Source organism: Lemur catta, unplaced genomic scaffold (assembly GCF_020740605.2).
Source record: "Lemur catta isolate mLemCat1 unplaced genomic scaffold, mLemCat1.pri scaffold_63_ctg1, whole genome shotgun sequence".
Classification (NCBI taxonomy): Eukaryota; Metazoa; Chordata; class Mammalia; order Primates; family Lemuridae; genus Lemur; species Lemur catta.
This window is the reverse complement of record NW_025423863.1, coordinates 930,934-951,084: the sequence shown is the minus strand read 5'-3', so window position 1 is coordinate 951,084 and position 20,151 is coordinate 930,934. Positions and strand designations below refer to the sequence as shown.

At 40.3% G+C, this 20,151-nt stretch overlaps 1 protein-coding gene, 1 non-coding gene and 1 pseudogene across 2 annotated transcripts in view; 2 read left to right on the top strand and 1 right to left on the bottom strand.

Annotated features, from left to right (window-relative positions):
- Positions 1 to 1,226: 1,226 nt before the first annotated feature.
- Positions 1,227 to 4,167, bottom strand: LOC123629918 (annotated as a pseudogene).
- A 260-nt stretch (positions 4,168 to 4,427) lies between these two features.
- The window catches only part of LOC123629917 (POTE ankyrin domain family member A-like), a gene marked incomplete at its 3' end in the record, with an annotated part of 28,223 nt that continues 12,499 nt past the window's right edge, over positions 4,428 to 20,151 (top strand). The window contains exons 1-6 of the mRNA XM_045539284.1: positions 4,428 to 4,678; positions 8,721 to 8,835; positions 8,994 to 9,167; positions 14,612 to 14,718; positions 16,070 to 16,207; positions 19,082 to 19,152. Coding sequence (XP_045395240.1) covers positions 4,428 to 4,678; positions 8,721 to 8,835; positions 8,994 to 9,167; positions 14,612 to 14,718; positions 16,070 to 16,207; positions 19,082 to 19,152 — 856 coding nt within the window. The remainder of the gene's footprint in view (positions 4,679 to 8,720; positions 8,836 to 8,993; positions 9,168 to 14,611; positions 14,719 to 16,069; positions 16,208 to 19,081; positions 19,153 to 20,151) is intronic.
- Positions 17,517 to 17,623, top strand: LOC123629944. Its single transcript, XR_006732411.1, has one exon. It is a non-coding gene; the product is annotated as a U6 spliceosomal RNA (small nuclear RNA).

Sequence of the window (20,151 nt, the reverse complement as noted above, 5' to 3'; positions counted from 1 at the left end):
TATGTGTGTGTGTGTGTGTGCGTGTGTGTAGGCAGAGCTGGCCCTGAAGCTGGTGACCATGTCCTGGCCCATCCCTGAAGCTGCAGCTGGCAGGAAGGGCCGTGTCCCATGTGGCATGGAAGCCAGCAGAGGAGCACAGCGCCCCTCCCCAGGCATCAGCCCCGGGGGCAGCAACTTCAGAGCCCCTCCCCACAAGACCAGCTCTGGAGGCACTGGAGTGGATTTCTTTTCAAAAAACAGCAACTTCTTTAGAGGGGCCACTTCATCCTACCATCTATTTGGTGCAGAAAGCCCCTCTGTGCTGGCCCGTGGCTCACAGGCACTCGTGGATGGAGCACACCCCCGACCCCCTCTCCTACTCCAGGCCCCACTTCAGACAACCCCTATTCGTCCAGAGGTTTGCCCTTTGAACCCAGATCTCCAGTTTCCGGTCAGTCCCAATCCCACATTGGAACAAGAGGCAGGACCCCAAGGCTGGTCTGGGCCACTGAGGCCAAGCGGGGACCACTGAGGCCCACCCTTCGCCTCTTCTCCTCTCTACCCAATGAGGCAGCTCTACCCTCCCCTTGAAGACCCTGCTGCTGGGAGGGAGAAAAGTCCACAGGACATGCCGAGCTGTCTTAACTCCACCAAATGGAGACAGTCACCAGCCCTGGCCGAGGCCCCCAACTCTGTCCAGCCCTGGCTGGTGTCCAGCATCCTCAGGGCCCCCAGCTCACCTGGCCCGCACTTTCCAGCAGTCTCTCCCTCTCACGCACACAAATGGCTCCGCACTCTGCCTTCCTCTAGCCCAGTGGTCCTCACAGGGTGGTCTTTGCACCAGCAGTAGCAGCATCACCTGGACATTTGTTAGGCACATTCACAAGCCCTACTCCAGGCCCACTGAGTCAGAAACTCCAGGGGTGGGACCCAGCAGTCTGCACATCCACAAGCCCTCCAGTGGCATCTGAAAACCTCTCATTCACCGACCCCCACCACAAGTCTGGGCTCAGCTGAGAAGCCTCAGCGTGGATGGGGAGCTGACCCCACAGAGCAGTCTGGGCGTCTCTCCCTCAGGCCAACTGTCACTTCCTTGGGCCAAGGCCAGGGCCCTGACAGGCCCCAGGACACAGGCTCTCTTCCTCCCTCCTCCCCTGTGGCCAAGAACACCAAGTCCCTGTTGGTATTCTGACTTCCCTCCCTCCCTCAGGGCTGAGTTGCCAGAACAGCCTCCTAAGCAGCTCCTTTCACTCCAGAGACCAGGACACCCTCCGAGCCACCCCCAGACACCTCCAGCCCTCCAGCCCCAAACGTTCCCACGGCTCCTCCGTGCCCTGTGAGCCTGACACACACTGAGTGGCCCCCCTGGCCCCTGCCTTTACCCGCGAAGAGGTGGAGGGGCTGGCAGGTGACATGGTCACACACAGAGCACAGGAGGCAGAAGCAGGGCTACTGCTGACATAGGGTCCCCTATCAGAGCCATGGTTTACCTCATGGAAATCATCTGAACTCATCTCCGATTTTAACAGGCAAACTCCCTCATCCCTGAGAGGCCGAGGCTTCTCCCAGCGCCCCACTGCCCCGGCCAGTGGCAGGCCAGGCACAGGGCCTCCTGGCGAGTCCCAGAGTGGGTGTGCTGGGGACCCCCTGCTGGGGCACAAGAAGGAAGTATCCAAACCACCTGCACTCAATTTTTTCTTCTCATTGTTTTTTTCATTTATATCTTAATATATATTTTAAATACAGTATAACATACGTTATTTTTTTTATAGTAATTTTTTACTCTTGGTGGAGCAAGATGAAAAGTTTGGCTACCACTGGCCTAAAGAATTGTGCTGTTCAGATGGGCATGTGTCTTCCCTGAGTCGACCCCTGGGAAGGAGACTGCAGCTCCCGCCTCCCTCCATCCCAGATCCACACTTCCAGGAGGCAGCCCAGGATACCGTGGGGACAGCCTCGTCTGATGCTGCTTTCTCTTGCAGACCTCCACACCAGCCCAGAGAGAGGAGCGGCCTGTTCTCCTATTACTGTATTCTGACCTCTGAACTACCCTCCCTCTGCAGTGTCCTCCCTCATCATCCTACTTCACAGTGTCTCACCATCACCTCCTCCAGGAAGCCTTCCCTGAGTAGCTCCCCAGGGAGAACCCCAGTCATCTCCCCAAGGCAGCCCACTTGTCTTCTGTTACTTTTGTGGGTTCTTTCTATTCTCAAGCATAACTCTAGTCTTAGAACAGTGACTAAGTGATCTCCTCAGAAAAGCCCAGCGCCCCTGAGGCCATGCCCCATGTTTGAGGAATGTTCTCTGATGCTGAGAGTATCCCCAACCAGCCCTACAGAAGTGCTGCAGTCCCTGAGTTCTGTGTGCCTGGAGATGCCTGCCTGGCTGTCATCCATGCATGTGTGTTCCCCCAGCAGCATGACTGTGCCTCCTGCCACCACCCAGCATCAGCATCAGTGGGAGGGGAGCTCATCTTTTTACCACTAGTTAACCAAAGTTGTTGTTTTCTTTTTATAACCTATTATTTCAGACAGACTGGAAATAACAAGATTTTATCTTTTTTTTCTGCACAGGATGATGCTTCACAAAAGTAGTTTGAAATTCCATCCATTCAAGTTTTATGCATTTTTTATTCATTTAAAAAGGGATTGTTCAGAGGAAAGAAATTATTTTCACCAATTTCAGAACTGGTGAGGTTGGCTGTTTCACAGTAGCAGACAGTGCAATCAGTATCTGCCAATGGATGTTCTCTGTAAACACATCCTTCCCTGTTCCGGTAAACAAGTCCCTTGTGTCTTGTGTCACTCCGCTCCTCTTGCCCATAAGAATCGTAAGTCTCCCCACAGAGTCTGAGCCCATAACATAGTAATCAGCACAACTTAGGGCTGGGGTGCTGTAGCTGTTAGCATAGGAATCGCAGCTCTGTTCATCATCAGTGGTGCCGTCTCCATCACCTTAGTCATATTGTCCTTATTTCTCTTATATTGGGGGTGGTGGTGGAGATCTCCACCCAGCTGGGGACACTCCTCTTGATCTTGGAGTGAGAAGTCCTCTTTTGCAACTCACTGGCTTTGGAGTGGAAAGGATTCTCCTAGGAGTTGGTGTCCCTCTTGGTACACGAACTCCACCAGCTGGGCCGCGACTTCTCCCCTTCCTCTGGTAATTGCTGGGATTGGTACATCTCTTGTATCCAAGGCGGGTTTCCCTCCAACCACTGGAAGATCTGGATTTTCTGAACCATCATTCAAATGTATTAATTCCTGGAGCTGTACTTGCCTCACCTCATCATTATAGTCAGGGATGAGAAACTTTTTTGAGTTTTCTGAAAACGTGTCATCCAGGCATAAGCTTCTGTAGGCACTTCAATGACAGAACATGGAGATGGAAGTACTTTGAAGTACTTTGGTTCTCCACTTTTCCTCAAATCTTCCTCCTTCACCTCGTCTTTCATGGAACCTTTTCCAAGGATGGACATTTTTGTCAAAGTTTCTTCTTGTAAACACTTCAGAAACTTGCCATGTGGGCCCAAAAGTTTCCCCACAAAGTTGAACTTAAGGAACTGTTTTACAGGAGTTAACACTGTGTTCCAGCTTTATGTTCCTGTTAATCACCACCTCAATGTACTTTTGTTCACCTTTGCTCTCTCCTTTTCGACACCCCCAGCAACAGGGCGTGCTTTGAAGGAGGGGTCCAGGGAGTCCCTCTGGCCATCAGCTTGGCCAGACACTTCTCTAAGCTCACTGGCTGCCCAAAGCTCAGCCTGGAAGGGAGCGGGCAGCAGCGGCTCAGCAACCTCCAAGCCGCCCCCCGTGCCAGTAGCAGAGAGACCGGCCACCTGCCATAGAAGCGGCCAAGCCTGCTGGACAGCGAGGCAGGTGTGGCTGCACAGAGGCTGGCAAGGGCTGCTCAGCCTCGATCCCCAGTGGCAGCCGAGGGCCAGCACTGGAGACCCCTGCCTATGGACTCTGGGTGAGGAGGAGCAGGCACAGGCTGTGCATTCAGTCAGGCTGCTGGGCCATAGGCCCGGTGGGTGGCGCACTGGGAGATACTGAGGCTGCCCGGGGCGAGCCCAGCCAGCCTGCGCAGGTGCATGACATGCGGACGGTGGGGACAGAGCAGCCCCAACCGGCCACGCGTCCAGAGGAGCTTGGTGGAGGGGACGATTTGTCCGTTGGCAGTTGTGCGCATGCGCAGTGACATCACATTCTGATGCGCATGCGCACTTGCTTTAACGGCTGTGCTTGGCTGTGCTTGGCTGTGCTTGGTGCTGCTTGGCTCTTCCTGGCAGTTTATTCCTGTCAGTCGTTAGAAACCGAGATTTTCCTTGGAGGTCGTGGTCAGATAGGGTTGTCTTGATTGTACTGGGCTCCCCAGGTGGGGAATAAGCAAGGGGGTGGGGTGGGAGGTGGGGGTGAGCTGAGGTTCCTGTGAAGCCCGAAGCCGCCACCATGAGGAAGATCTTTTGCTTCGGGAGAAAGAAGGTTGGGCCGCCCTCTGGCCCCTCCAGCAACCATGGCGAGACCAGGGTGGGCCTGGAAGGCGAGGCTGGTGACAGCGCCTTCCTACAGCCATGGTACCACATCCGGGAAAAAGATCTCAGCAAAATTCACCAAGCTGCCAGCGCTGGTGACTTAGCGAAATTGGAGCGGATCCTTTCACTGAAGAAAAAGGCCTTGGATGCCAGAGATAGAAAGAACAGGTAATGGGATGGCCATCCTGGGCCTGGGTGCCCGGCGGGTGTGGGGGAAACGCCCTTCCCAGACTGGCGGGAGCCCGGACTGCCGTCAGCCAGGGCGCCGGGCTGTCCTCCCTGCGGGCTCCGCAGCACCTGGGACGTGGGAACCTTCTAGGCGTCCAGCGCCAAGGCCGTCTTCATGGGCAGCAGCACAAAAGCCAAACTTAAGCTGGTTCCCCGTCCACTCATGATTCCCCTTCTAGAACCCTTTATTGCCAATTTTACCTATTTAACTAACACAAGTGTATACAGTGTTTTATTTTTAATGTACACATTTTAAAACATTGTTATATACGTTATAGAAAGGTACATAATGAGAGTAATAATTCACATAATGTATCAAATTCTGGGCCAAAACATCTTTGCATGAAATCCAATATCCATTTTATGTCAATGTACATCTATGTGACTGTGTCCTTTACTCAGGGAACTTAGAAGGAAACTTTCAAGTGGGTATATGGTACCATAGTCTTCAACAGGAAGACTCATTTTTCTGAAAATGTGAGTTCCTTCTATATTTATCAATTTTACATAAGCCAAATAAAAGTATTAAGGTTTTCACATTTTTGAGTTACACAGGGTATCTCTCTTTTATTGTGTTTTGTAATGGAGTGAAGAAGGCTTGTTCTTCTAGATTTCAAAATGTGCTATTAATTTCCACAAATTAATCATTTATTAACAGTTACAGAGACAGATAAATGAACAGAACAGGATAGAAAATCCAGAAACACCCAAATATAGGAAAAAATTTAGAACTTGATAATGGTGACAAATCCAACAAGGAAAAAACTGACTGGTAATTTAAAACTGGGCAAAGTACATTTTTTGCAGATCTGCACACATAGGGAAAAATAGTGTCCTAGCTAAGAGAAGGATTTTAAGTTAAAAGAGGAATGAGATACTGTTAATCTAGCCACAGAGTTAATAAGAATGAAGATATTAAATACTAATATTAAAAATTGAAAATAGTTATACTGGTGCTTATAGTTTGTTGCTGATTTCTTTTCACATAAACAACTTGGTGGTAACTGTGAACTTAATGACACTGACACGCTGCCTATTGCACTAAGGAGGCAACTGTAACTACACATTTACAAAATATATATGCCCTTTACACATGAATTCCATTGTACTAAAATATCTTCAAGAAACAGAGATCATACAATTTGTTTTTCTTAGCACTTCTTAAAATAATAATGTATTAGGAGAAACACATAGGATGGATTTTATAAATCAATTTGGTTGTGTCCATAGGATGAAATAATATGTGACCATAGAAGGTGGCATACATATGTATGTGTGCCGACAGGTAAAGAATATTTAGGTATATCAAGTAAGAATAAAACTTATTTTGATTATACATATACACAAACACACTGTGGTCTTGTGTTAGCTGTAAATTGTACAAAATGTGATACAATTTGATATATCTGGGCATTTGTATTATAAGTGAATTTTTTTCCTTTTTCTTATCTGTGATTTCTGCAATTAGCATGTATGCTTTAAAAGTCCTAGTAAAAATTTACTATTAATGATATAATCCCTGGGAAGAGCAGTACTACGAGTCTTGCAGAGACAGAAATAATTTCTTCATTTCTATTGATTTATTTTTAATTTTTTTGTGGATTGGAATCTTCTGCCAACCTTTAGCCCTTCAGAAATAAAGGGGATCTTTTTATCTGTACCTGAAGATTTTGTTTTAGGTACATTTGTATAATGTGCATATGTTTTGTTACATATATATTTATTACTTATATGTAAAAAGTTGAGATTAATCATATTTTAGTTGTATAATTATGAAAATGAAAAATAGCAAGTATAACTGATTGTTAGTATTACAGAGTTAACACTTTATAAGAGTTTTCTTTAAAAATATTGAACTTTTCAACTCTATCCTTTCAATCCATTTATTCATCAAACATAGTGTGAATACTTATTATGTAGCAGCATATTCTACTATCTTTTAGGATACATCCATCCTTAAAAAATTCCTATTTACCTGACCAGCCTGAGCAATTGAGATATTAAAAATTGGAGTAAGCCGGGCGCGGTGGCTCACGCCTGTAATCCTAGCACTCTGGGAGGCCAAGGTGGGTCAATCACTCGAGGTCAGGAGTTCGAGACCAGCCTGAGCAAGAGCGAGACTCCGTCTCTACTAAAAAAAATAGAAAGAAATTATCTGGCCAACTAAAATATATATAGAAAAAATGAGCCGGGCATGGTGGCACATGCCTATAGTCCCAGCTACTCAGGAGGCTGAGGCAGTAAGATCACTTAAGCTGAGGAGTCTGAGGTTGCTGTGAGCTAGGCTGACGCCATGGCACTCACTCTAGCCAGGGCAACAAAGCAACACTCTGTCTCAAAAAAAAAAAAAAAAAAAAAAAAGTATTAGGGCTTAACTTCAGTTAAAGCTTTTCCTCACTCCTTTCAAATGAAAGCATTTCTGGAGGTAGAAAATTATAAAAGATGAGCTTTAACTGCCCTTTTAAAATTTGTAACAGTATTAAATACTAATATTAAACATTGAAAATATCTGATTGTCACACATCATGTAAATGTGAATATTGAATAAAGGAGACATACCTATTCATTTGAGTCCTGGGTTTCCTTTGCTTTGAAGTTATTTGAAAATCAAAGTAAGAATTACTTGGTTTTAAAATTTTTGTTATTTCAACCTCCTTTTATCATAGCATTTCTTTTTATTATTTCAGCATATTATGGGGGCACAAATGTTTAGGTTATGTATATTGCCTTTGCCCTACCCGAGTCAGAGCTTCAAGTGTGTCCATCCCCCAGACAGTGCACACTGCACCTGCCCGTTAGGTGTGAATATACCCATATCCTCTTCCCCCCTCCCATCTGCATGACACCCAGTGAGTATTACTACTATATGTGCACGTAAGTGTTGTTCAGTTAATACCAATTTGATAGTGAGTGCATGTGGTGCTTATTTTTCCATTCTTGTGATACTTCCCTTAGTAGAATGGGCTCCAGCTCTATCCAGGATAATACAAGAGGTGCTAGATCACCATTGTTTTCATGCCTGAGTAGAACTCCATGGTGTACATATACCACATTTTGTTAATCCACTCCCGTATTGATGGGCACTTGGGTTGTTTCCACATCTTTGCAATTGTGAATTGTGCTGCAACAAACATTTGAGTGCAGATGTCTTTTTTAATAGAATGTCTTGTTTTCCTTTGGGTAGATGCCCAGTAATGGGATTCTGAAATTTATATAAATGGCAATGATACCAGTAGAACTGCCATAAACCTATTGTAGATGCCGTATTTCACTTAATGTAGGGCACCATTCATTGTGTGATGCCCTGTTATTTTGTTTATCAATGAGATAATTTTTAAATGCTGCCCATTATAGTTGAAATAAGTCATGAATAAAAAGTACCATTCCAGTATCAGTGATGTTAAAATGTGAGAAAATGAGCACCCTAGCATCATTGAAATACAGTGTTATCTCTAGTCTTGAAAAAAAATACCTCACAAAGTAGGTATAATTGTGTCATTTTACTTAATTAAAAGGTTGTCTTTGTTTAATAGTAGTAATAATTATATTATCTAACAATCATTGAGCTATTATTTGCATTAGGAAGTGTTCAAAATACTTTGTACAGATTCTCATTTAAGCATCACGGTGATGTCCTATGAGATAGCTACTATTTTTTTGTGTGTGCCTATTTTATTGAAGAGGAAATTGAGGCACAGAAAAGGCCAAGTGATAGCTAGTAATTGATAGGGCTTAAAGTAGGATGCAAACCCAAGTCGAACTGACTCCAAAAGCCAAGCTCTTTCTCTTCAAATAGGCTGCTCCTTTATTAATGCAGTAGGAATAGGAGCTAATAAATGTTGTACTTTCTTCACAAGAAAATTAAATATTTGTTTTGAAGGTGGAGGAATAACATGCTGTTTAATATTTACAGTTACCTGAATCACTGTATATTTTAAGATAGTGCACTACAATTTCCTAAAAATCCCTCTCACTTTCATAGGACTGCTCTCCATTTGGCCTGTGCCAGTGGCTATCCAAAAATGGTTACTATCCTTGTGGACAGAAAATGTAAGCTCAATGTCCCCGACAGTGAAAAAAGGACAGCTCTGATTAAGGTATGTAGCAGCCATCTATTTCAGTATGAGATGGATTTGATTTCAATACACACAATAAGAATAAATTTATTTCATTTAAACAGAACTAGTTGGTGGAATCTGTGGAATGTTTTGAGTTCCTAGAATTTATGATGTATTTCTTGATCTGATACTGATAGGCGGTACAATGCCAGAAAGAGGAGTGTGCCAGCATCCTGTTAGAACGTGGTGCGGATCCAAATCACAGTGACGTCTATGGCAACACAGCTCTTCACTATGCTGTCTATCATGGGAACCTGTCAATCACAGAAAAACTCCTTTCACATGGCGCAAATATAGAAGCAATAAACAAGGTATAGATCAACCAACTTTGTTTTCAAAATATAGAAAACTGACATATGTAACCATCAATTTTCCATATTTGGAAGCTCAAATATTCCCTGAATGAAAATAGTTTGAAATAACTTAATTGTCTAAGATTTTACTTTAAATATTTAAACACTTAAAGAAACATTAGAGGATGCAGCTTTCTTTTATACATTCATGGTTAATATTTGTGAACACCCTCCATGTATTAAAGGAAAACTTGCTTTTTCAAGTTTTTTTCCAAACAAGTTTTTCCGCCCCCCCCCTAATTCGTATAAAACAACCCAGGGATGCCAAATATGCCCTGGAAGTAGGCTTTATCTTAAAACTCATATCTAAAGCACTATACAGCAAATGGAAGTCTTGCTGCTGTTGACAAGTTCCCTAAAAATGCGATTTATATCAAAGTGACTTATCTCTAATTGGCAAGTCTTAAGAGAGAAAAATGGAAAGGGAAAAAGAGAACAATCAGAAATATGCCAGCCAGTTTGGAAATCAGGTAATTTAGGGAAAATACAATGGAGATGTTTTTTGTATGTTTATTTGTTTGATTGTTCCCAGTTTATATGTTTAGACAAAGTGATCTTCAATTTTCAGAAAAATAATTCTCATTTTGGGAAAGAGTGGTAGTGAGTTGTAAACTTGCACAGAAATCAGACTGGCAGTGAATAGGTGGTGATGATGTGGGGAAGACTTCAGAAGAGGGAAGAGTAAGTACTCAACTGACTTCTTATCCTACTCTTGCAGAAACAGCCACTTAGACAAGACTCTACTAGAATTTCTTGTTGGGAAAGTGGGTGATACAGAGCTTATAAAAAGCAAAATCAGGCTGTATTTTGAGTTTCTTAGTCCCTGTTCTAACCCTGTGCAGTAAAATTAAGTGGAGTTTTCAGTAAATAACTCCATGTTTTACTATTTCCTGTTTTTGGGCAGATCTCCAAATGATCAGGGGACTTGGCTATGTGAGAGAGATAAGACAGTGAAGTGATTGTCTACTCCACTGATTCTCAGCTAGAGTTGTATACCACAGTGACCTGGGAAAATTTTTTAAGAATCTACAAGTCTGCCAATCCCTGAAGACTTTGGTTTAGTAAATCCAATAAGGCCTGGACATATATATTTAAACAGATTTCCTCAAAGCTGGCTGCAGTCATATATGCCTGTTGTCCCAGCTATTCTGGAGAGTTGAGGCAGGAGGATCACTTGAGCCTAGGAGTTCAAGCCCACCTGTGCAACATAATGAAACGCTTCTGTAACCAATGAAAAAAATTTTCTTGAGATTCTGATGCACTCCTATTTAAGAATCACTGAATAAATAAATATAACATATATTACCATATTTCAAAAACTGAAGAAATCTCCAGAAGATTTGGAGTTTGATAGATGCTACTTCCTTCAAATCTCTCCTTTCTAATAATATCAGTCTGACTTTATCTGCCTTTGTCTAGCTCTGTGGTTGAGCAGTTCAAAAGAATATCATTGGGAATATCTATCAGCTTATAAACTAACACCTTTTTCCTTCTCTTTAACAATCCTTCACTGCCATTCAGAGAGTCTTTAGAAATTTGCTTTCAGACAGTCTTTCAATAAGTAGCAGCGGGCCCTTTCAGGATTTCACATTTCTTTGTTAACATTCAGGGGATTAGCTCAACAAATGTTTACTACAAGCAGGGTTTTCTCAAATAGAATGATAGCAAATCCTGAACCTTTTATTCAGGTACAGCTGTATTAAGGACTATCTCTGTATGTCTGTTAAGTTCATAGAGCTTTGGCATAATGAGGATGGCAGTTTTAAACACTGAGAGCCTTGAAGTTCCTAAGAACATAGATACAAATTCTTTTTTTTTTTTTATTTCAGCTCATCATGGGGGTACATAAGTTCAGGTTATATACATTGTCCATGTCCCGCCCATCCTCCTGAGTCAGAGCCTCAAGTGTGTCCATTCTCCAGACAGTGCACCTGGCACTCACCATGTAGTCATACCTCCATCCCCTCCCCCCACCCTCCACCTCCCCGAGTCAGCACCTTCAAGCATGACCATTCCCCAGACGGTGCACAATGCACTCATCATGTAGGCATGCACCCATCCCCTCCCCCCACCCCCCATCTCAGTCTGATATCCACTTGGTACCCTTCCCCCATGTGCATTTAGGTGATGATCAGGTAAACCAATTTTCTGGTGAGTACTTGTGATGCTTGTTTTTCCATTCTTTGAATACATCACGTAATACAGTGGGTTCCAGTTCTCTCCAGGAGAACCAAAGAGATGTCGTATCACCATTATTTCTTATAGCTGAGTAATACTCCATGATATACATATACCACAGTTTACTAATCCATTCGTGGATTGATGGGCATTTGGGTTGTTTCCACATCTTTGCAATTGTGAATTGTGCTGCTATAAACATTTGGGTACAGATGTCTTTGTTGTAGAATGACTTTTGTTCTTCTGGGTAGATGCCCAATAATGGGATTGCTGGATCGAATGGTAGGTCTGCTTGAATCTGTTTAAGGTATCTCCATAATGCTTTCCACAGGGTTTGCACTAGTTTGCATTCCCACCAGCAGTGTATGAGTGTTCCTGTCTCTCCGCGTCCACGCCAACATGTGTTGTTTTGGGACTTTTTGATAAAGGCCATTCTCACTGGAGTTAAGTGATATCTCATTGTGGTTTTGATTTGTATTTCCCTGATGATTAGGGATGTTGAGCATTTTTTCATATGTTTGTTAGCCATTCTGATATCTTCTTTTGAAAAATTTCTATTCACGTCCTTTGCCCACTTTTTGATAGGGTTGTTTGATTTTTTCTTGCTGATTTTCCTGAGTTCTAAATAGATTCTTGTTATCAGTCCTTTATCTGATGTGTAGTATGCGAAAGTTTTTTCCCACTCTGTAGGCTGTCTGTTTATTTTCGTGACTGTTTCTTTGGCTGTGCAGAAGCTTTTTAATTTCATCAGGTCCCATTCGTTCATTTTTGTTGTTGCTGTGATTGCCTTAGGGGTTTTCTTCATAAATTCTTTGCCTAGACCAATGTCTGTAAGAGTCTTTCCTACATTTTCTTCTAGAGTTCTGACAGTTTCCCACCTCAGATTTAAGTCTGTTAGCCACCGTGATTTGATTTTTGTGAGAGGTGAAAGCTGTGGGTCCTGTTTTAGTCTTCTACATGTAGCTATCCAGTTTTCCCAGCACCATTAATTAAATAAGGAATCTTTTCCCCAGAGTATGTTTTTGTCTGCTTTGTCAATGATTGGATGGCTATATGAGGATGGTTTCATATTTGGATTTTCTGTTCTGTTCCATTGGCCTCTGTCCCTGCACTTGTACCAATACCAAGTAGTTTCAATAATCACAGCTTTGTAGTATAGTTTGAAGTCTGGTAAATTAATACCTCCCGTTTTGTTTTTGTTGCTTAAAATTGCTTTTGCTAAACGGGGTCTTCTCTGGTTCCACACAAAGCATAGAATTACTCTTTCTATATCTGTGAAAATTCTTTTAATAATCCAGTTTTATCAGTCCTGTGAGCTAACACTAACCCTACATCAGTTAACCATTTGGTTAACAATCTGAGAAAAATGAACACAAATGGACAGTAGATGAACAGATGCTTGAAAAATTCTTGAAGTGGGTATTATGAGTCTTAATAGCAACTTTTATTACACGTTGGGGCTTGGTATTTTGGTAAAACCTATGATACTAAAGAAAGGAAAGATTTCACATGTACGTATGTGCTTTATGTACAACTATTTGGAAACATCTTTAGCAAATTTGAGAACACAAGCACTATAGTCAAAATGCAGCCCATCAATAGGTTTAGTTTGTTTCCATAAATTGAGTCCACATGTAAAATTTAGGAGACATGGAGGAAACTGGGTTTCAGGCTTCCCCAAAGAATCAAACCTATTGTCCCTTGAGCTCATATGACTGTTTGCTGTGCTGTGCGGATCTTCCCCCTTTATACAAGGTGTATGTTCTCCAGTTTGCTCCTGTGCCCACCTAGGTGCTTCCATGTTCAGGTCACCTACTTTGCCTACATAAGCATTTGAGAGGAGAAATCTTGTTTCATAGTATATTTTGAAATGATTTCAAGGTTTTCAGGAGAGCTTATACTTGTTGATAATGTATGTCATCTATATTATATGTTAATCTATTAGTAATATGGTTGGATTTTAGGATATAGAAGTTCTTTTTTACAAAATCTATTTTTCTTTATATATACCATAAATAATCATTCTCCTATTAGCAAGCCTATAAGCTTTCTAGGTTACCCATGGTTATAGTTGGCTAGGCTGTGCATAATTCAGACAACAGTATATCTTTCTCCTCTGCGTAGACCCTGTGAAGTGCAAATGATTTAGGGGCTTCCATTATGTTAGCAATAATCCACGCAGATCACCATTAGAACTTTTATTGATAAGCCATTATATTTTTATTTCTGATTTATATTTTGCATAAAGTAAAAATAACTTTGTAAGTACCAATTAAAATGGAAATCAGAATACAGGTGGAATATAATAAAGTAGATATGCATTAGCATCCCAGGATTGTCATTATAATTGAGGAGAAAAGTCATGCATCATCTTGTCATAGGAGAAACAACATGGATCATGTAATAATAAGGAATTGAAGTTCATTTATTCAGAGCCCATTTCCTTAGTGACCCATTTGGGGAAGTAGTGCCTGACATTGGCACCTGGGGTCCTACACCACTGTTAGAAGAGAATCACATGAGTTTGTGTCACCTGGAGGAAACCTCCATATTTACTGGAAAATTCTCAAAACTGTATCTCTGAAGATTTAGTTCTTCACATGTTCTTTTGCAAGAAAAGTATTGTCACATGGAGATGAGGCAAAGTTTGAGAGATTTCTTTATTACTGGACATATGATACACAATTTTGCTCACTTTCTGTAGCATAGATGGTCATAGAATCTGTCTCTTGGGGTATAGTCTTTAATTGTGGTAAATAAATACTCTCTGCAATGTCATTTAAAAAACGTTGCTGTAGATATAATAATTGAGATCATTAATTCAATAAAAGTACTTGAAGCATTTACTACTATGTCTTAGGGTTTGGGAATGAGGAGATAAAAGATACAACCCCTGCCCTCAAGAAGTTCTTGATTTGGATAGAAAACAATAAAATACGTACAGTGTACCATGGTAAATGTGATAGAAACAAAGATTCTTGGAACCCATAAATGTTTGAAGTGAATTTTGGAGATGGCAGGAGCTAGCGTGGAGAGGGAGAGGAGGGGAGTTTCTAAGGGAAGGAGCAGCACATGGGAAAGCACAGAGGGGCGGGAGGATGAAACTACCTTTCATTTACTTTCTGTATGATATGTTTAAGTTCATAGGATCTTACATCAAATTTTCAGTTCAATTGGTAGATATGAAATTTTGTAAATGATATATCAATTTTGCTGTATTACAGGATCACCTCACTCCACTTTTACTTGCTGTGAGTGGAAAAAAAGAGGAAATGGTAGAATTTTTGGTAAAGAAGAATGCAAATGTAAATGCAGTCGATAAAATGAACAGGTACAGTATTTAGTGCTTTTTTTTTAAAAAAAAGTGAATGTTATTTTAGGGTAGTAAGAGTCATTCAAGTCAGAAGTATTAAAAGAACAAGAAGATTAACATAATTTTTGGGAGGATAGAGTGACAAATGTCAACACAAATCATCAGTTAGGTATACAAGCAACTACGTGGACTGGGCAACCTAAAGAACAGTATGCAGTAGGATTTGTCATCTCTTATAATGCTGACTGATATTTGTTGTTTGTAATCTGATGTTTTTGATCATGTGATCTTATATCAGCTAAAGATGTTTCATACTAGTTTTATTAAAGTGTGGACTTTAACTTTTAGTTCACTTTATGCCTCAATATCAAAGTTCTTAACCCTTTTATAATATTTTTTAACTTTTTCTTCTAGGGTTTTCCTTCAAAAATGCTATATGAAACATAAATAGAAGTTGAAAGTCATTTTGTCTTTTTGATAACTCTTTGCTTTAAGTTGCTTTGTTTGAAGAATGTTGATGTTAGGTGATGCCTAAAGGATTATTAATTGCTATAGCTAAATACTGTGGGTTCATCAGGTTTTTTTACTGTTTTTATTTCTAACGTATTTTGATTTTTTTCTTTTTAATTGTTATGAGAAAAGGGAGAAAGAGAACTTTATTGGGATAATGTTTCTCTTTAATGAAGAAGATAAGCCATAAGTGGATGATAAAGGGAAAAGAGGCTTTCCATTCACATAAGACCGGGTTTAAATTCTAGCTTTCCCACTTGCTAAGTAAGTGTGTGACCTTGGGAACACTATTTATCACCAAATGTGTATTCTAACATGAAAAGGAGAATAACAATATGCCTTTCCAGGATGGTTGTGTACAAGTCAGATTATATAGAGAGCATTGAATTCAGTGCCCAGCGCATGCTCATCAGCATGATTAACTGAAACCAATATGACTCCTATTTTTATCATTATTATTGATGTTATTGTTTTAAGCCTGCAGATAGCTCCTATTTCACTGACCCCTCGTTGACTTTGAATTACAGTACATTATATCAAAATAGGGAGGACATGGACAGTACTTCAGTTAATACCTTGCTTACTTTAGATAAGTGATCTCAGCAAAGAATGACCAACTCCTCCTATGTTATACCTTAATGAGACAAAAGGCTACCTTTTTGTCCCTTGCTTTTAACCTTGGTGGTAATTTATAAAGATAAACACTTGAGCATCCAAGATGCTTGTGCCAGTTAGTACATGTAAATGGTTAATTCTACACTAGCAGGCAGAATATTCAGCTGGTAATATATATTAAATTAGCATTTTAAATAACTTTTTTAAAGTTCCTAGGCATGAAGTTATCTCTCTGTTATTTTAGAACAGCCCTCGTGCTTGCTGCACATTGTAAATCACCAAGTATAGTCACTCTTCTTCTTGAGCAAGATACTGATGTTTTTCATGAAGATATCTTTGGATGGGCTGCAAAAGATTATCCCACTGCTAGTGGTTTACATAAGTAAGTATTTACATTAAAAGACTAATTAACACTAAACTGAGGTTTAAAATAATTATCAGTCTTTTCGCTCATACATCAGGTGAAATTTCATAGTGTGTTTCAGGTAGCATGGGAATGGCAGTGAGTTAGTCCAATTGATCAGTCAGAAATGAAGCAAAAGGCTAAAGTAGTTAAAAGTAGTAATAGGTACAGAATTCTTTATTTCAGAAGTTTTAAGACCATTATCTTTAGTGATATCAATGTTTTCCATTTCATTAGATGAATAACCCCTCAGCATGGGATAATAATCATGTGACATATTTGATTCTTCTAATTAGTTATTTGGGTCTTGAAGTGTCTAGTTAACAGAAAATTTTGTACTGTCTCCTAGGGGCTATCTTCTATAGCCTCCTCCTTGAATTTCTGAAGAAATTAAAGTGTTCTCTAAGTGCAAAGAAGACAGCCATTTTTACAAATCAGAAGGAGGGGAATGAAAGGACATTTCAATCATTCTATTGCCTCCTTTGATTCTGTCGTTGCATTTGACACTGGTCTTGCTATCTGGAAATGATTGAACTTTGCAACCAGGGTGCCCTTACAGGTTCACATCCCTCAGCGTTCACGGTGATCCATACTTAGCCTTCAATGTCACATCTTTTTTGATTTCATGTGCATAGGCACATATGCTCCACCATTGTTCCTAAAGCACCAGTACCCTGGTCTGGCAGCTGGGCCTCCTAGCTATGCCCACACACACGGTCAGCAAAATGGCCCTCCCTCCACACTCAAAACCTCACATGGGGCCCTCATCTCAGCCTGGACTTAGCCTAGATCTTCTTGGTAAGTTATCCTTTGATTCCCTTCTTTGTCTTCCCTCTAACAAATAGTTGGGATTGTTCTAAATAGTCAGAGAGTTTCAAATATTGTTGCAGGAAGATATTAGGGCTTCCTTTCTTCTTTGCTACTGGATTTGTGTGCTAAGCCCCCTTTTCCCCCTGTGTGGTGCCTTTTCTTAGGTACCGGAAAGTTACATTTCATCCTTGTGCAGAGTTACGGTCACAAACTTGTACTTGGCCCCTCATGTGATCTGTTTTTCACAGTGAAAATCTCCCAAGCTATCAATACTTGCATCTGTACCTCAAGTTTATTAAATATTTTCAAATTCCACCACACAAGGAAGCCAGTCAACAGAATTCTCTGAGTCTAAAGTAGGTTAATTGGTTGACTGGCTCCTCTGTTGATTAAATAAATAAATAAATAAACAGGAGGTTGGTTGGATTCAATGGGGCCAAGCCTCATCCATGACTCGTCAGTGTCCATGTAGGACTTTGTGCTTGCTTCATCAACACTTACAGTAAAATTGAAAGAATATGGAGAAGATTATCATGGTCCTTGCCCAAGGATGGCATAAAAATTTATGAAGCATTTCATATTTTGTGCAGTCCTTTGAACATCATTTGACTAGTTGCTGACTAGCTCCAAGGAAACAGGGTGTGTCAGAGCAAAACAGGTGTCACCCAATATTAAAATTGTGATTTTCACTAAAAAGAAAATTGTGTAAAGTGATCTGTGAAATGACAGTGGAGTTGAGTATTGGACATGTAATGTTATCGTGCAAATATGTTGTTGGTACTTACCTCAGACATGAGAAAATGTTAACTAGCATCCCCTTCATTGAACTTAGAAAAAAATAAAAGTAACGTGTTGCTTTCCACGTCACTTGGAGAGAAACATGGAGAGTAAGCATCATGCTAACAAAGATCTGCTGGTTCAGAGTTTGAGTAGGTAGAGAAGGAACAGTAGCAGTCCAAACCAGGTCTTGAGGTTTATTAGTTTTCCACCCTTGGTGTGATTGATTAGGTCAGTAATGGGGGACATTTATTTTATCTAATTTAAGGCTATAATATATTTATTAATACATTTTGTTTCAAAGTATAAAATAGCTGAGATACCCTGAATTATGAGCCACAGAGAATAGGACAACTAATAATTGAAATTAGGACTCAATAACATTTCCTGAAAACTTTAACATCTGGAAAAAATACAGAATGGGTTTTAAATTTTTTTTTTTTTTTTTTTTTTTTTTTTTTTTTTGAGACAGAGTCTCACTCTGTTGCCTGGGCTAGAGTGCCATGGCATCAGCCTAGCTCACAGCAGCCTCAGACTCCTGGGCTCAAGCCATCTTCCTGTCTCAGCCTCCTGAGTAGCTGGGACTACAGGCACTCACCACCATGCCCTGCTAACTTTTTCTGTTTTGGGTAAAGATGAGGTCTTATTCTTGCTTAGCCTGGGTTAGAACTCCTGAGCTTAAGCCTCCTGTCTTGGCTTCCTAGAGTGCTAGGATTACAGACATCAGCCACCACACCTGGCCTCAGAATGAATTGCATTTGGGATTCTAAAGTAATATCAGCAATTAAATTCAAGAACAAAATATTCCATTACTTCACTATTTCTTCAAGCATTGTAAAAATGTTATATTGTCAGTATCAAATATATATGACAACCTATTAATACTGACAGAAGGCAGAAAAATTCTCATGTCTTAAAGATGTTGAGCCTAAGAAAAGCAACTTGTCAATGAACAAATAACTGTTGGTTATAGCGCTAAGACTTCTTTTACGTTCAGGACACTTTTCATTATGTCAAGCGTACTGTAGTTAGTTGACTGAACTATACTGCCCACACTTCATGAGGACTTCACCTTACCTTTTTATTCTTTAATTAGAAGCTTAATAAGAACTTTGCAGAGCTTACGGATTTGAAGTGTTGGGGTAATTAAAGTTCTGATATTAGCTCTGATTTTGTTGAAATACTCTTGAGAATTTCATATATTTGGTAAATATTTTCATATAAGCACTAAAATACTAATATTATTTATTACATTTTTATACACAGTATTCACCACCAAACTTCAGAATATAAAGAAGAAAAGATACCTGACAACGCTTCTCAAAATAACAATGCAGGTAAAACTTCTAATAGTGAATTATTCTTGGTGGTTCTACCAGGGGTAAAAAATTAAGAGTAAGGAAGTTTTGAGCACAGAGGAGCAGTTAAAAAGTCAATCTGTAAATTGCATGTGTATTTTTAAAATTTATTTCTTAGTAGTCTAGAATTTAGAATTATTTAATAAGGTAGTTGTAGGGACTTTATAATGTCAAACAGTATTGTCTAAAAAGAGTCTTCATTTAATTATGGTCCCTAAAATGCTCTATGATGTTCTTGAATAAATAAAAAAAAGGTTTTAAAGTTAATATGTTATATGGTTCCTCTATGATCACATTATAATAAATTGGACATCTTATTAAAATGAGTTGTTTATATTTATATATCTCAGAAATGAATATTAATTACAGTTGATCTGAAGAATGCACAGGTTAGGGGCACCAATTCCCTGTTCAGTCAAAAATTTGTGTATAATTTCTGACTCTCCCAAAACTTTACTACTAGCCTACTGATAACATAAGCAGTCAGTTAACGTGTTTTGTATGTTATATGTTGTATTATATACTGTATTCTTACAATAAAGAAAACTAGAGAAAACATCATTTTTAAGAAAATCATAAGGAAGAAAAACTGTATTTACTATTCACAAAGTGGAGGTGGATCATCAGACAGGTGTTCATTCTCATCATCTTCACACAAAGTAGGCTGAGGAGGAGGAACAGCAGTTGGTGGTGGTGTTTCTGTGTGGCAGAGGCAGAAGAAAATATGAATGGACCCCTGCAGTTCAAATCCTTGTTCAGTGATCAAGGGTATTACATAGCGATTCCTGTCACTAAGAAAGTAACTATCTTTAAAACTGGGAACTCGGCAATAGATTTCTGGTACCATAAACAAATAGCAATAAGAACTGTTAAACTTGGCCAGTGTGCACCAGTGCCAACAGCAGGTTATTTTTTAAAGATACTGAGTATAGAAGTCAGAAATGAAATTCCTTGTTGAGAAGCACAAGCTATCTTACA